This window comes from Mesoplodon mirus, assembly GCF_964341445.2.
Source record: "Mesoplodon mirus genome assembly, chromosome: 4".
Taxonomy (NCBI): domain Eukaryota; kingdom Metazoa; phylum Chordata; class Mammalia; order Artiodactyla; family Ziphiidae; genus Mesoplodon; species Mesoplodon mirus.
The window spans coordinates 145,715,729-145,732,111 of record NC_138979.1 but is presented as its reverse complement, the minus strand read 5'-3'; the positions used below and the strand labels follow the sequence as shown (position 1 = coordinate 145,732,111).

Below are 16,383 nucleotides of genomic sequence, written 5' to 3'. Positions count from 1 at the left end.
GCCTTTCCAAAGTGCTAACTGCTTCGGAGAGGGGCCCAACTGACCGCATTTAGACACAATGATCATCTCTCACCCATTCAACACGTCCTCATTTTCAGAAAGCGCTGCTTAGCAGACGGATCAATTTTGAGTAGCAAAAAAAATGACATTCCATAGCACTGGCCTCACGACAGTCAGTGTCCAGGGCACGAGGTTCCGAGCAGCGTCGACTCTACTTACCTTCATTTTCACTGGTGATCTGTGGGGTTCCAGCTCAACGAGCTATCGTCTCCGTCGCTGGAACCAAGGGGAGGGGAAAGACAGGCACAGAATCAGTCAACGAGGGGAGCGACCAGGGAAAGAAAGTAAACAAACGCCAGCGGGGAGGGGCAGAACCCTCACCAGGGAAGGGATAAGATCCCCTCCGAGGGCAGCCAGGACGCAGGAGCCGAGGGGGTGGCAAGAACCCCACGGGCGCCAAAGGGCAGTGGGTTCCGCCGCGGAGTTCGCCAGCGGCCCACCGCGCCCCCGCCTCGCTCGCCACTTTGACCCGGAATGCTCAACTCAGAGCCCCAGGACGGGTCGCTCTGGAGAAGGGCAGGGCGCCGTTTGGGCTTCCCCGGGCCCCCCAGAGGCGCGGTCGCCGAGCCTTGGCTCAGCCGCCCCCCGGATACCCCGACTTCGGCCCGCGCCCCGCCTCCGCCGATCGGCCCCCTCCGCCCGCCCCGGGCCCGCGGTGGCGGCAGCGGAGTGTCACGGCGCCATTGCTCTCCTTCCTCTGCTCTGCACCATATCAGAAAGGAGAAGCACTTCTTCACCCGAAGGGGCAGGGGCCGTGGCCTTCAGCCCAGAGGCGCGCGACGGAGGGAAGACCAGCGAAGGGAAGAAGGCTGGGGGGGCGGAGAGAAGGAGGGGAGGTGGCCCGGACAGGGTGTGGGAGGGGAGGGGAGCCGCACAGCGGCAGCCGCCGCCTCCTCCCCGCGCCCGCCTCAACTTTTTGTACAGCCCAGAGCGGTACCAGCCCCCAGTCCCTCAGGTCCAACCACGGACTCCACGGGGGAGGACGCGCCGCAGAGTTGGGGGCCGGCTGCCCCAAGCAGCCTGCTCCTCGCCTCGCGGAAGCAAACTTAGCGGCGCGGCCAGCCCACAGCCATTTTCCCGGGGAACCCGGGGAAGCGGCCGAGGAGGCAGCTGCGGCGGCTGTTCCCGCAGTTGCTGCCGCTGCTCCACGACTTGCCCCTTCCCCTGCGCTCGCCGCCCCGCTTGCCAAGCATCCCCCCACCCCACCTCCAAAGCTTCCAACTGCACCGGGACCCCGGGCAGCAGCACCAGCTGCTAGTGCCGCTTCGTCCATTCAGTATCCCCCGCTTCTCTTCTCCCCACCTACCAACTGCGGGTGAAGTGCGCGCTGTCAGCCCCCGAGTCCTCCGCCCCACTGACCCCCGTGGGCCCCAGTCCGGGCAGCACCACTCCCGGCCGCGGCGGCAGTTCCTGCGCCCGGTTCCCCACTCGCCCGATTTACTGCCACAATCCACCAAATAACAAGCTGTTGAGCAGACTCGCTTCTACACGAACTCCTATTGGCTGCTCATGACGCCGAAGAGTTTCGGATTGGAGCTCGCTACCTGCCGTCCTCATTGGATGTAGCTCTGAAACTTCACGGATTGGTGCGAAAAACAGCAGGTAGGACATCTGCCACTTATGACTGGCTGCCTCCGAAGACTAACGTTACTGGAGAATCAGGTATTGAGTAAGCAAGTCCTGAAAAGTGATTGGTAAAGACGACTCCGGATGTACTTAACTGAGCACTGATTGGTCAATTGAGGGGTCAGGAAGAGCAGTTCGGCACGAGGATTGGCAGTTGGGTGTCCCATGGAAACCGAACCCGGAGCTGTGGCCAGGACTTGCACGGGGGCGGGGCAGGGTCTTTCCAAAGCGCCTGCGCTGAACCAGTTTCTCGGCGCCATTTTGTCTGGGCAGCGGTGGCTGCGGGTCTACTGCATTTTATGTTTCTGGCGAGACGAGAGTGGACTCTTCATCCCGTGGATTCATTTAACTGCCGCAACCATCCACCGTTCCCTCCAGGACAGCACCTAGTGAAGATCGGAAGAGTAGCGATCTGTGAGAAAGGTCAGTTGGAAGCGATAGTTGTCCGGTGGACTGGGGGATGGCGCAGATCTAGCGGCACCGGCACCGGAAGTGAGGGGGCCGCTCGGCAGCCATAGCGGAGTAAGTTCTCCCTGCGGCTGGGTGGGGAGCTGGGGGCGGGCTGAGAGGGGGCGAGGCTTCTCTCGAGGCCCCAGAGAAAGAGGCGGAGGGGACGTGCACGTCTCTTTTCTCCGGACTGATCCTTTGGACTCCTCTCGGGAGTGTGAGAGATGTTCGGGATGCAGCCCCTCTCAGAGCAGTGCTTCCTCTCTTTGGAAGTGGATTTCGGCAGCTTGTCACGTTCTGTGACCAAGGCCACCGGCTGTGGGCTCCTCAATTAAGACAGGGTGGGCAGGGTTCTGAGGCAAACCGGTCCTGCGTGGGGAGGGGTTTCCGCGTGCTCGTCACGCGTTTAAGCAGTGAGGAAACTGAAGGAAATGCTGGGCTTGGGGTGCTGAGGAATTCCCTAGCTAGCACAGACGCTGCCGCTCTGGCCTTAGACAAGTAGCTGTGCCACGCTGCACGAGGCTTAGGCTGCTTTTTGAAAGGAGCGAGCAGTGGTTTTGCAGGGACGGAAAACACCTTAGATAAAAATAAAAGGACCTCCCTGATAGGATTTTGTTCAGGGCAGCTATTGATCTCGTTGCCTTAGCACGATCTTGTGTTCTGTTAAAGAAAACAAAACCACATTTGAAATGGTGGAAATAGAGTATTGATTGGCAAGTTGTTTTAAAGAATGAAATAATTAAGAAAATGTAAAATATCGACGGTAATCCACGTTGACTAAACTTACTCGTTAAGAGGACATCTTAACTAAGGCTGCATCGATTTTTCATTCGTAACTGATTTTTTCAGAATTACTTGTTAAGAAAATGAAATGCATGTTAGTATTTCTGCTGAGTGACCTAGTCACTGATATGAATAGCTGCTTAAAATTATCCTCATAATACTTCTGTTTTGAACCCTTTTGCTGTATTGGTGGGGCTACAGACTAGAAAATGATCGAGTGATTTAATGATTTGTTGGGGTTTTTTTGGCAGTTGGTCTGAAGAAAAGAGGACAGTTAAGTGACAAACATCCGGAAGTATTACTGAGGTGAGTTCTAATGTCTGTAAAAATCTTTAGAATTAGGGAGACCAGTAAGTAGAGCCATAAATAGCAAGATGGAAGAATGGTAGTTGAAAAGTCTTTGTTTGGTCAAGGGTTCAAATGAGTCTGTGATTAACTTCCTGACATGATACTTTAGAATGAAGTCTCAAAATTAGGACATACTTACAAATTTGTTTACCCATTCATGCTGGTCCCATTTCTAGATTTTTAAGTATTTAATATTTTTATCAAGGAATAATGTGGACATTTTCATGATTTTTTTTCTCAATATTTAAAAATTTGGCATGTAGAAAAGATATTTCAGTAAGAGTTTAGAAGTTAAGCGATTTTTTTTTCTTAAGGAAATTATAGGACATGTAAATACTATTTAACTTCCCGGGTCGGAGCGGGGGGTGATCACCTATAATTCCACTACCCGGCTTAAAACGGTTATCATCTGATTCAAATAAAGTACGTCAGTGGGCATTTGGAAATTACCAAAAAGCCAAAAGAAGAAAACAAAATCTCTTGTATCACCACCACCAAAAGGTGATTGCAGTTTGTACTGTACCTATATGTTATTCAGAGGGGTTTCTCTTTCAGTGGTTTTGTTTTACAAAATAGAGATCATTCTAGTCATGCTCATTTTGTCACTTGGGTTTTTTTCCTTTTTGGAAAATACTGGGAACATGCTGCACGTTTTTCATGGCTGCATAGTGTCCTGTAGGATAGATGAACTGTATTTTATGTAACCAGATCTCTTAATTTTTATAATGGCAGTAATATGTCTAATATCCTTGTGCATGTTTTACAAAAGATTTTCTCTGAGAACTGACATCTATACCTAAAATTTCTAGGCATCTTGATATTCCCTCACATGCCTGATTATTTCTCTAGAATAAATTTCTAGAAGTGGAAATACAAGGCCAAAGAGATTATACCATGGTTCATCAGAAAGCTTTTGCTCTTACTTTTTTTGTTATCCTTTTTCCTTTTATTACTCTCCTCCCTCCCAACCCCCATTTTAAAAATTTAATTTAGCTTTATTTTTGAGCTTTTTATCCTGGGTCTCTGTTTATTCAGGTAAAATTATCAGTCTTTCAAGTCACACATACAGTAAAGTAAACTTGAGAATTTTTTTGGACCTTAAGAGTAATTTCTTAAAATTAATTTATATTTTGCTCTAGAATAGTTAGGTGTTTGTACAGTGAAACATTTTGCTATGTAGAAGTGACACTTAGAGGATACTAAAAACAAATTGTTTTTTATGGTAGAGTTAGTTGAGTTTAACTATTGTTTCCTTGTAGCCTGGCTTAAAGTTTTCCATCTTTATGTGCGTTCTCAAGGTGCTTTTGTATTCTCATAGGACCCTTTACATGCCTCTCTCATCACATTTACTTTACATTTGTTGGGCTCTTCCCCAGTTTGAGACTTTACTCCCAGAGGGTAGCAATTGCTGTTTTAATCACTCTTATGTTTCCTTACCTGATACATGGTATGTGCTCTGTCACTGTTTCTTATGAATCCTTATGTACTTTTATATACAAAATATGTGAAATAAGCTAACTTATGTTTTCTTTAACAGCAGTTCTCTTCTGAAAATTCATGATATTCCACAAATGCTGTCTTAGCTTTGAAATTTTTTTTAATGTTCCAAATACTTGATTTAATACTGCGTTGATTTCTTTTTTTTTTTTTTTTTGAAGGGAGCAAACTTTTTTTTTTTAATTTTGGCTGCATTGGGTCTTCATTGCTGCACACAGGCTTTCTCTACTTGCGGCGAGCAGGGGCCATTCTTCATTGCAGCGCGCGGGCTTCTCATTGCGGTGGCTTCTCTTGTTGCAGAGCATGGGCTCTAGGCTCAAGGGCTTCAGTAGTTGTAGCACGAGGGCTCCAGAGCACAGGCTCAGTAGTTGTGGAACACAGGCCCAGTTGCTCCACAGCATGAGGGATTCTCCCAGACCAGGGATTGAACCTGTGTCCCCTGCCTTGGCAGGCAGACTCTTCAACAACTGCTCCACCAGGGAAGTCCCAGTACTGACTTGATTTCTAATTGCTAATATAATGTAGGTTTAGAGAACTCATTGAGAATAGTTATTCTTGACTTTTTTCCTCAATTCTTTTTTTTTTTTTTAAAGATTTTCTTATACCTTAGCGGAGGGCAACTATAGATGAATATTAATTGAACACTCAAATCATCTCTTAGGAATAAATGAATGAAAATTAATTTTGATAAAATTGGTTTTTGTAACCTATTTTAATGAGCCCAAACTAGTAGAATAATGTTTCTACAAAATCAAAATGGTCAAATTTTTAATACTGTTTTTATGAAAAAAAGCTATTTTGAAAGCAGAATGTTTTATTTATTTGATCAAGGATTCAAATGAGGGCATGAAATTAGCTTCCTGTCATGGTATCTTAGACTGAAATCTCAAAATTAGAACATCCCTATGAATTTTTTTTTACCCATTCATATGGTTCCCATTTCTGGATTTTTAATCACAGAACACTGTAAACATTTTCATGATTTTTTTTTTCTTTAACCCATGGTAAAATACTTGACATATAAAGATCTCATCAGGAAAAGTGTTCAGCAGTGAAGCAAAACCGTCTGTTCTGAGTGTGTGGGCTATATAACATACTCAAAACTTTAAAAAGTCTTTGTCTTCTAGAGGAAGCCTTGCTTTGTGGAATAATGAAGGAAAGTGTTCCAGTTTTTAAATGACTTGGATCTGCTCTCTGTTGAAATTGTATTTCTGGTATGCAATTTTACTTAACTATTCTTTAGTAATCGAGATTGGCCATGTTACCTTTACATGTATATCTCTTTTTAAAAATGATAGAATTTGTTCCACTGTACAGTTATTTCTGTAAATGTCTGTGTATGTTGAAAAGCAGAACAGATTGTTGTGTTGAATGTAGCTGCTTTCCTAATGGTTTTGTTATTTTTTGGAAAGTTACTAAATTTGCTTATTTGCAACCAAAGCAACCTTTGTAATCTCTGTATGGTCTTTTGCCCTAGTAGATGTCACTGCTTATTTTATGGCCACATGGAGTCATAGATAACTGGTTTTCCTTCATATATAATGCAAACAAGAGCATAATTTTAGGATTTGGTAGATTACCTAGTGGCATTCCTACTAGGATCTGTCTTCAGAAGCTTACTGTCAATAAAAAGAAAACCATAATTAAACATGTGGGTGTTAATATAGTTATTTCAAAAGATTCCATCAATTTAGATTGGTTTAACATTTTAAAGATTTAAATCATGGCACACGAGAAAAATAGATTTGTCAAAGTTCAGTGTACAATTGGATCTAATTGTTTTTAAAAACAAATTGTTTTATAATACAGAACAGAAAGAAATTTATTTAGCCATCATTGAAGGCTTTTCAAGGTTAATGATATGTAATATGTAAATTAGAAGAAGGGAAGCCATTCTAAGTGGATGTAGGTTGTGAGCAAGGATGCAGTTATTTGGGTTGGCCAAAAAGTTTGTTCAGTTAGTGAATACATTATTCAATAAAATTCTTGGCGAAAATGAAAAGTGTGTCTTTTATTGTTACTTAAAACTGAAGCAGGGCCTCCCTGGTGGCGCAGTGGTTGAGAGTCCGCCTGCCGATGCAGGGGATACGGGTTCGTGCCCCGGTCCGGGAGGATCCCATATGCCGCGGAGCGGCTGGGCCCGTGAGCCATGGCCGCTGAGCCTGCGCGTCTGGAGCCTGTGCTCCGCAACGGGAGAGGCCACAACAGTGAGAGGCCCACATACCGCAAAAAAAAAAAAAAAAAAAAAAACTGAAGCAACTTCTTGGCCAACCCAATATATAAGAAAAGCTATGTTTGGGACAGTAAGTAAACCAGTTTCGAGAGGATGACTGATTAAAGATTACATTGGGAAAGTTGTGTGAAGCTAGCTTGTCAAGGTTTCTAGAATTAGCTGCACATCAGAATTATGTAGAGTGCTTGTCTTTTATAGGTTTGGGAACTTCCAGAGGGCCTTGAAAGCTGGGATATGAGCAGAAAATGAAGGTTATTTTTTGTTTTGTTTTCAAATTTTACAAATCAAAATGGAATTAAACAAACAAACAAAAACTTACTTCTAATCCCACCCTAACATTGGATTTTTAAAATTTTCTTTTTCCTTGTCTGTATGCATATTCTTTCTTTAGACTTAGAGAAATTTTAATTTTTCTGTTACTTAACGTTGTAATAGGCATTCAATGTGACTGCATGGTCTCCACAGTAAATTTTTTTTTAATTAATTTATTTATTTTTGGCTGCATTCGGTCTTCATTGCTCTATGTGGGCTGTCTAGTTGTGGCGAGCGGGGGCTACTCTGTTGTGGTGCATGGCCTTCTCATTGCTGTGGCTTTTCTTGTTGCGGAGGACGGGCTCTAGGCACGTGGGCTTCAGTAGTTGTGGCTCGCGGGCTCTAGAGCACAGGCTCTGTAGTTGTGGCACACGGGCTTAGTTGCTCTGCGGCATGTGGGATCTTCCCAGTCCAGAACACGAACCCATGTCCCCTGCATTGGCAGGCGGATTCTTAACCACTGCGCCACCAGGGAAGTCCTCCACAGTAATTTTAATGTCTGAAAATATTCCATCAAACTGTGTTATCTCTGACTTTATCTTCCTATTGCTTGACCATTTAGGTTTCTTTCTAGTTCTTAAATATTGTGCTGTAATTATCATCTATGTACATTACAGTATTTTCTGTTTTTTTGCACTGTTCTTTTAGGATTGATTTAAAAGGTCATTGTATGAACATTTTTATGACTCTTTGAAATGTTGCCATGTTGGTTTCCAAAAGAGTTATAATTTACACTACCTTCCCTGTGAGTTTAGTTACCAACATTGGGTAGCCTGTAATTATAACTTTTGCTAAGTTACTAGGTACAAAATATGTTGAGCTCTCTTTTTCTCTGTAATATTTTTGTTAACTTGTGAAGTGGGACCTCTTTCCATAATTTCAGTTACTGATTCTTAGTAGTAGACAAGTTGCCTATTCAAGACTTTTGTCTATTTATATATTAGAGTTTTGATATTCCTTAATTTTTTGAGCTTATTATATAATATTTAGTAGTAATTTGCTGCAGATATTTTTCCATAAAGACTTCCCTTTTGATTTTCATTATTTGTGTTGAGGGTTTTTGAATAGACAAAATGTATTCCTGGAAGATTACTTGGAAATAGTGTCCAGTATGACTGAAGAAGTGACACAGGAATTGGAGGTGGGGAGACAATTAAGATACTCTTGCAGTGGTGTCAGCATGAGGTGAAACTAGAGTGAGTAGGGCCTGGAGGGAGGGTAAGGAAGGATAGGTGAGCAAGAGACTATGAGAAAAAAAGAGTTGATAGCATTTGATTTCTAATTGATTATAGAAGTAAAGAAGAAAGAAAACTCAAGATTTTAAAAAATGGGAAATAGATTGTGCCATTAATCAATTTGGAAAGTCAGGAAAGGCTACTGGTTGGTAAGGAAAGTGAAATCAGTTTTAAACATGCTAGTTAGAGCTTGAAATGTCCGGTAAGCATCTGTTCTTACTTTTGTGAAAATGCCTATAAGGTCCCTAATTGGGTTAAGACATATGCTGGACTGTATACTGTTTTCTGTATTCCAGCTTTTGTGGCTGTGCGGTGTGGCATGTGGGATCTTAGTTACCCGACCAGGGATTGAACCCAGGCCCTTGGCAGTGAAAGTGTGGAGTACTAACCACTGGACTGCCAGGGAATTCCTTGTATTCTGACTTTTAATTCCATTCTTCCATTAGACTTTTTGGGGCTTTTATTAGGGCTTTCTTATTTCTGATTTTAACTTGAAAAGTTAAAGTGGATTATAAAGTAAAATAAATGCAGGAAAACCAGATGATTCCTGAACTAAGTTAAAGAAAGGTTAGTTTTTCATTCTTTTTTTTCTTCCAGTTTTATTGAGGTATTAACATATACTAGTGTATAAGTTTGTGTACAGCATAGTGATTTGACTTACAGCATGAAATGATGACCACAGTTTAGTGAATATCCAGGGAATTATTCAGGGATAGCAAAGAAGATACTGCAGCTTTAGAATGTGTGGGTGTGGCCAGGCTTTTTGTGGGGATGGGTGATTTAGGGCAGATTTAATCTCTGCTTCATCTGTAAAATAGGGATAGTAATAGAACTGACCTGGTTAGGATTAGTATTAAATGAGTTAATATATGTAAAGTGCTTAGAATGATTCCAGATATTATGTGGTGGTGTTAGTATGTATCGTGCTGTTTCATAATGTCTGTCATTCAAGAGAGTTTTAAAGAAATGTTATATTTATATACAGAAATAAAGCACCTAGACTCTGCCTCTCCCTTCCTGAAGGTCATATCGACCTCTCTCCAAACTTATTTCATACTTCTTCTCTTCGGTTATTATTTGCTGCAGTCACACTAAAACTATCATGGCTCTACCACACAAGCTCTGTATTTTCCCAGTTCTTTGTTTTTATTCACACTTTTCCCACCATCTGGACTGTTGCCCTATTGCCACATATTCAAAAGCTGCTTTTTAAGTGATGCTTTCCTTGATACCTCTGCAACTATAGGTAATTTCATATATTTCCTTTTATGTGATTTCTGTCACTTTCTGTATTGCATTTTAGCTTTTTGTCCACTAATATGTCCTTCACTAAGTTATGACATCTTACAGACAGAGAACTGTACCTTATTCACTTTTGTAGGTTTAGCACCTATCACAGGCCTTGGCACTTAGTACGCACTCATTTGTGGAGTGACAGTTTATAAAAGGTATAGCAAGCTAAAAGGTGACATTTAATGGACAAATGCATGCCAGTAAAAATGTGCTTTGTCAGTTTTTGTACAAGAGGAACGTCTTGCCTAATGAGTTGCTTAAAATGAGATCACTTGAGGTTTAGGAATTGGGTCAGATTCCAGAATGTGTAGTGGGGATAGATCACTCTGGGGACTATCCACAGGTCAGGAATTTTCATTAGAATGATTTCCTATTGTTTTATAAAGGCTAGTATGTCTAATTAACCACCAGAGGGATTGTTCTTCTATCAGCTGATTTTTCACAGATCTGCCCGCCCTCCAATCTTCTCATCTTCAGTGGTCCAAATTTGTGAAAAGTTGGGCCAGTACTAAGGGTACATCTGCCAATAACAGAATCTACAAACCGCCTGGCTCGACTGGTTATTGAACCCATAATCTCACTCTGTACGTACATTTTTCTTTTCACAATACTGTAATGTCTCTAGGCATGAAAATAGGAGTAGACTGAAAATAGGAACTGGGTGAAACATTTCATGAGGACACTTACTTGATCTTTAGTTACTGTAAGATTGACGGGGTCTATGCCTCTAGATTTAGAAGAAATGAAAATGTTGGGAAATGGAGAGATAAGTTAAAAAATCAGGCTCATAGTAGGCATTTTTAGAGCTAAAGCAGCAATTATGTACTTAGCTCGAAAATTCTCAGAATTTTTACAATAGTTCAATGGGATGTTGATTTGAGTAAGTATCCTACTATAGAAACACTGGATTTGAAGACCAGGTGTTCTGTGTTCTGATCATAAGCCTGTTCTCATTGGTTGGGATACATTACTCTACATGAGTGTTTGCTTTTAAAGTATAAGGGACATGGGGCTAGGTATTTACAGCTGTTAATACTTAATGGTTCTAATCCAGCACCATGCTTTTCTAATAAGAATTCCTAAGCATATTTCTAATATTTATGTATCCCTGAAAGGTTAAGTGATACTTAACTTCTGAAAATCAGAAGTATCAGACACTGACTTGATAATTTTAGCACTTACGGAAGTTGCTGCTATTATCAAATTGACAGAAGCTTTGATGTCCTTACCTACCTCACTGTTTCATGTAACAAGTGTTCTAGTAAAACAGATATTTGAAATAATAGCTAAGGAAGGTCATTGATTAATTTCTTTATAGTGAAGTTTCTATTCTGTGTATGTGTGTGTATACTGCTCATACACACAACAAATGAAAGTACGGTGCCCTCCAGTATTTTCTCCTGTAGTTCACTTTTTAAAAAAATCTGTTGTGACCCACAAATTGATTTTATGACTTACTGTGGGTCTGAACCTGCTTTTTTTTTTTTTTTTTTTTTTTTGGCGGTACGTGGGCTTCTCACCGCTGTGGCCTCTCCCGCTGCGGAGCGCAGGCTCAGCGGCCATGGCTCACGGGCCCAGCCGCTCCGCGGCATGTGGGATCCTCCCAGACCGGGGCACGAACCCATGTCCCCTGCATCGGCAGGCGGACTCCCAACCACTGCGCCACCAGGGAAGCCCTGAACCTGCTTTTGAGGGGTAGAAAAATGGACTAGATAACAGTGCTTTACATTTGTTTGGTAGTTTTTAACATTTACTGGGCACTTTGATATACTGCTGTACCCTTAAGTGTGATAGCTTAAAAGTGAAGATAAAAACTAACTGTTACCTGAAAATGCTTCTAGTTGTTTCAACAACAGTAGAATTGGGGCTGGGGGTGGCAGCTGGAAGGAGTCATGGGGGAGGGATTCTTTTTTTCCTTAGTATGTTTGCTAGTGTGTTATTGACTCTGCTAATCCTAACAGCCTATTTAAGGGTGTATATTTACATTTGTATTTATTTGTAGTTAGGATACTGTATTTATACTCAAATCCTTCGGCAAGCGTAGACCAAAGATTTTCCCCAAGTAGGTTCTCTCAAACAAGACCAGAAATCTTTGTTTTGTTTTGTTTTGAATCTTTGTGTTTCTTAGTTTTTATATACAGTCACAAAACTCCTTTCAGTGTTTGTATAATTTTGGTGGCTTAGATCTTGGTCAGACAGAGTAGGGAGAGGGATTCTTACATGAAGTACCATAACAAAAAGAAAAGCCATCTTCCTGTTTCTTATTCCTCTATGTATCATGTGATATACTATCTTTTTAAGGCCTTTAAATTGCCAAGGGAAGCTTGGTAACCAAGGCAAGTTTTTGCTGTTTTCTTCTCAAATTTGTAGTTCTGCATTTTATTACACAGTCACGAAGAACTTAGTCTGTTGCCAGTAAATACTTAAGCCGCAAAACTTGCTTCTCTATCCTGCCAAGTACTTCCTGTTTTGTCAGATTTCCATTTAGGGAAAAGAATGGATTTAGAGTAGACAAGCTTGAGTTTCATGTTTAAAGCATCTCTTCTGAAATTCTGTTTGGAAGCTGTCCAAATATCTAGATTGGGGGATGGGGGTGGCACGTCATGTCTTCACATGAAGTCATCTGTCAGAAAGTTTCATTTGGCTTCGTATCATGAAAGCCAGGGTTGCTGACAAGGAAGGAAAAACTTAGTTGCCAGAAATAATTACTAATGTATGACTTGCCAACATTGGTGGCTTGCCTTTTAGACTTGCCCTGTCAAACGTGTTTCAGTTTGTGAGTGAATCATTGTATTGCCTCTGAAGGAAGTGTTATCTGTGTTCACTTCTAGTAGAACTTTCCTCTAGAAATACGAAAAAACTGCATTCAGCCACATTTACTCCATTTTCAGTAGGAACAGGTGAAAGGTCAAATGGTGATTAGAATAGAAATGGGCTACCTTGTGAATATTGAATATCTTTGGGGGAAAGTTTGCAGTAAAATGATGTTACTCTTTTAGTAAAATAGTGAGTAAATACAACAATCTAAACAATGAATTATCTGTCACTTATTTTTATCCTATGAAATGAACTTCGAATTAGGTGTTAGTAGAACGTGTCAATAGAAGATACTTTCAGTGTAAACCTGAATCCCTTCATATTGCTGGTAAGGGAATCTTGTGTTAAGGTTCTTTTGCAGTGGCAGAACCGAGCCCTTAATATAAAATTTTCTTTGGCCATATTGACCTGGCCTGTCTTAAGTCAGAGCTATTTTTCTCTCTCTTAACCTGTCAGTAAAATATAAAAGATGCTTTTTAATCTCTGAATTCATATGCATTCTTTTTATCATGTATTTCTGAGACATGTATTTCTTTAAAAATCCAATGGAAAAAAAAAAGGTTTCCCAAGTACCCATCATGCCCTACAGCTTCATCCTCCATTTTGCTATATATCAGAAATCTCTTTTCTTGAAACCCTTTAGTAACCATTCTGTTGCCATATTCTTGTTTTAATAAGCTGTGTCCAAATCAGTGATTCTCAAATTTTAGTGTATTCATAAGCATTACATCAGTTGTTCAAAATACAGATTCCTGGGCCTCGCTTCAGATCTGGTGAATTCAGATCCATGGAGAATTCTTATGTGGGTGGTCTCTGAACAAGATGGAGAAACAGTTATATACTTACGTGCAGGCCCATCTAAATTTTGTTCTTCATTTTTTTTCTTTTTTTTTTTTTTTTTTTTTGCGGTACGTGGGCTTCTCACTGTTGTGGCCTCTCCCGTTGCGGAGCACGGGCTCCAGACACGCAAGCTCAGCGGCCATGGCTCACGGGCCCAGCCGCTCCGCGGCATGTGGGATCCTCCCGGACCGGGGCACGAACCCGTGTTCCCTGCATCGGCAGGCGGACTCTCAACCACTGCGCCACCAGGGAAGCCCTGTTCTTCATATTTTTATATGGATTAGTCTTTTTACTTTGTTTCAATTATTGACATCTCAGATTTTTCCTATTAATTATTATCATCCTTAGTTTTTCATCCAGTTCACTGAATTGGAGAGCTTATGCACCAGATATCCAGGAAACTGTCCAAAATTCCTTACTTGTCAGGATTTATCTCCTCCCCTGCTCCCCCCTTCTCAGAGTACACATTTGTAGGTCAGTATATACATACAGGCTATGTATACTTAATAATACATGAACATGTATTTCTTTTTTTAATGGATATGAAATATAGTATTTTTTAAAATTTTATTATTTATTTCGGTTGCGCCAGGTCTTAGTTGCGGCCAGCAGGCCCCTTAGTTATGGCATGCGAACTCTTAGTTGCAGCATGCATGTGGAAACTAGTTCCCTGACCAGGGATCAAACCCACGTCCCCTGCATTGAAAGGCAGATTCTTAACCACTGTGCCACCAGGGAAGTCCCCATGTATTTCTAATATACTTTCCTAGTGATTTTTAAATGTTTCTGTTTTTCTCACTGGGTAAAGAATTGCATATTATTTAACTTTTTTTTTTTTTAATCTTTCCTGGCAGTATGATCCATTGTAGACATCTAAAGTTTTGCATTGAATCTTTACTATCACTTGGTTGCTGCTGACTCTTAAACCAATCAGTCTACTAAAGGTAGGTTATCATGTTTATATGTCACATTCTCCCACATTATATCAGTCTTGAAGCCTATTGGCTTTTCCTAAAAAAATTTAAAAGCTTTAATAAATCCCATATGGATCATATAGTTCAACTTCTTATTTAAATGACTTTTTCCTAAAATTCCACTTCATGGTTCCACATAGTAAAAATCAAATCAAATTCCAAATCATACACTTCAGACACAGACTAAAGGTGTGTGAGGACCCTTGCTCTTCAACATCTTTATAATTACACCAGCATTTACTCTTGTAAAGAATTGTTATTTATTGGCTGGAAGGATATACATAATATGGTGATTACCTCTTGCAGGGTTAGGCTGGTTAAAGAAGGAACATTAGTTTTATTTGTAGTGTGAATTATCTGAGTCTTTTGCCCATTTTTAAATATTGGGTTGTTGAATTTTGAGAGTTCTTTATACATTCTGGACAAATATCCTTTGTCAAATATGTGATTTGCAAATATTTTGTCTAGAGTTTTTTTTCATTCTCTTAAAGGAGAGCAGAAGCTTTTAATTTTGGTGAAATTCACTGTCAGTTTTTTTCATTTATGTATCATGCTTTTGGTGTAGTGTCTGAGAGCTCTTTTTTAAACCAGGGTCACAAAGGTTTGCTGTTTTCATCCAGAAGTTTTAGACTTTGAGGTACTTTTTTTTTTTTTTTGGCGGTACGCAGGCCTCTCACTGTTGTGGCCTCTCCCATCGTGGAGCACAGGCTCCGGACGCGCAGGCTCAGCGGCCAGCACGGGCCCAGCCGCTCCGCGGCACGTGGGATCTTCCCGGACCGGGGCACGAACCCATGTCCCCTGCATCGGCAGGCGGACTCTCAACCACTGCACCACCAGTGAAGCCCTGAGGTACATTTTGACTTATCACTTTGAGTTAATTTTTGTATATGGTACAAGGTATGGTTTGGTGTTTGGTGTCCAGTTGTTCAAGCACCATTTGTGGAAAAACACTATCTTGGTGCATTGATTTGCCTCTGCATCTTTGTCAGTCAATTAACCATATATTTCTATTTCTAGACTCTATTCTTTTCCATTAATAATATTACATTAATTTTATAGTACGTCTTGAAATCAGATGGCATAGGCCTTGTAACTTTTTCTCTTTTGAAATTGTTTTGGCTATTCTAATTTCTTTTCCCAAATAAATTTTAGAAATAGCTTGTTGATTTCTTTCCACAAACACACCCCCTTCCCCCCTCCAAAAAAAAAACTTTGCAAATTTGATTGGGTTTTACATTGAATCTATAAATCAGTTTAAGGAGAACTGACGACAATACTGAGTCTTCTGATGAGTTTACTTAGTTCATTTTCTCACCAACATTTTATAATTTTCAACACAAAATCTTATTATACAAATTTAAATTTGTATCTAAGTATTCCTGTTTTTGATGTCATTTTAAGTGGTACATAATACTCATTTTATAGACGAGGGAATAAGTAACTTGCCCAAAGTGACACAATTATTAAGTGACAAAGCCAGTAACCTATGTTAGCTTATAAACCACTATCCTGGTTTTAATTATGTTGCTGGTTTTCTTATTCTGAAATTGTGGTTACAATGGTGACAGAGAGGAAGCCCTAACTTTTTTTAACAAGAAAAATCCCATTATCATGATGGTATAAAAGAATTGATTCCCCCAAAGTTTATATATTTCCTGAGCTTAGGTTTTCCAGATCTGTTCAAATCATAAACCACGCTTGTCTTAATTTAGAAGCCTCTGATCTATACAGTAGTGAACCACTGTTTTTAAATATATTGAATATCTCGCCCTGTAGTTAACTAGTATGAGTTATTTTAGTTTTAAAAATACATACCTTTAGCATTTGATTACATACTGTGTGCTCACCAGTAGAGATACAAAGATGATTTCTTGAACAACTCCCAAGGGAGGGTGGGGGAGGAGGAATACATTTATAT

General features: G+C 40.9%; 2 protein-coding genes across 3 annotated transcripts in view; one reads left to right on the top strand and one right to left on the bottom strand.

The window, feature by feature from the left end:
* ARID4A (AT-rich interaction domain 4A) overlaps positions 1–1,496 on the bottom strand; it is a 57,784-nt gene extending 56,288 nt beyond the window's left edge. The window contains exons 1-2 of one of the 2 annotated variants that reach the window (XM_082618649.1): positions 1,367–1,496; positions 220–276 (exon numbers count right to left, since the gene is read on the bottom strand). In XM_082618649.1, coding sequence (XP_082474775.1) covers positions 220–225 — 6 coding nt within the window. In that variant the 5' untranslated portion in view covers positions 226–276; positions 1,367–1,496. Of the gene's footprint in view, positions 1–219; positions 277–381; positions 638–1,366 lie in introns of those variants that run through there. The other variant, XM_082618650.1, reaches the window with a different exon arrangement.
* A 184-nt stretch (positions 1,497–1,680) lies between these two features.
* LOC309802924 (uncharacterized protein) lies at positions 1,681–10,273 on the top strand (the record flags this gene model as incomplete). The annotated part of the gene is made up of 5 exons (XM_082618781.1): positions 1,681–1,722; positions 1,812–2,109; positions 3,168–3,222; positions 5,889–5,975; positions 10,221–10,273. The coding sequence occupies 4 exons, from the start codon at positions 1,681–1,683 to the stop codon at positions 5,935–5,937; spliced, it is 444 nt and encodes a 147-aa protein (XP_082474907.1). The 3' UTR covers positions 5,938–5,975; positions 10,221–10,273.
* Between the last annotated feature and the right edge of the window lie 6,110 nt (positions 10,274–16,383).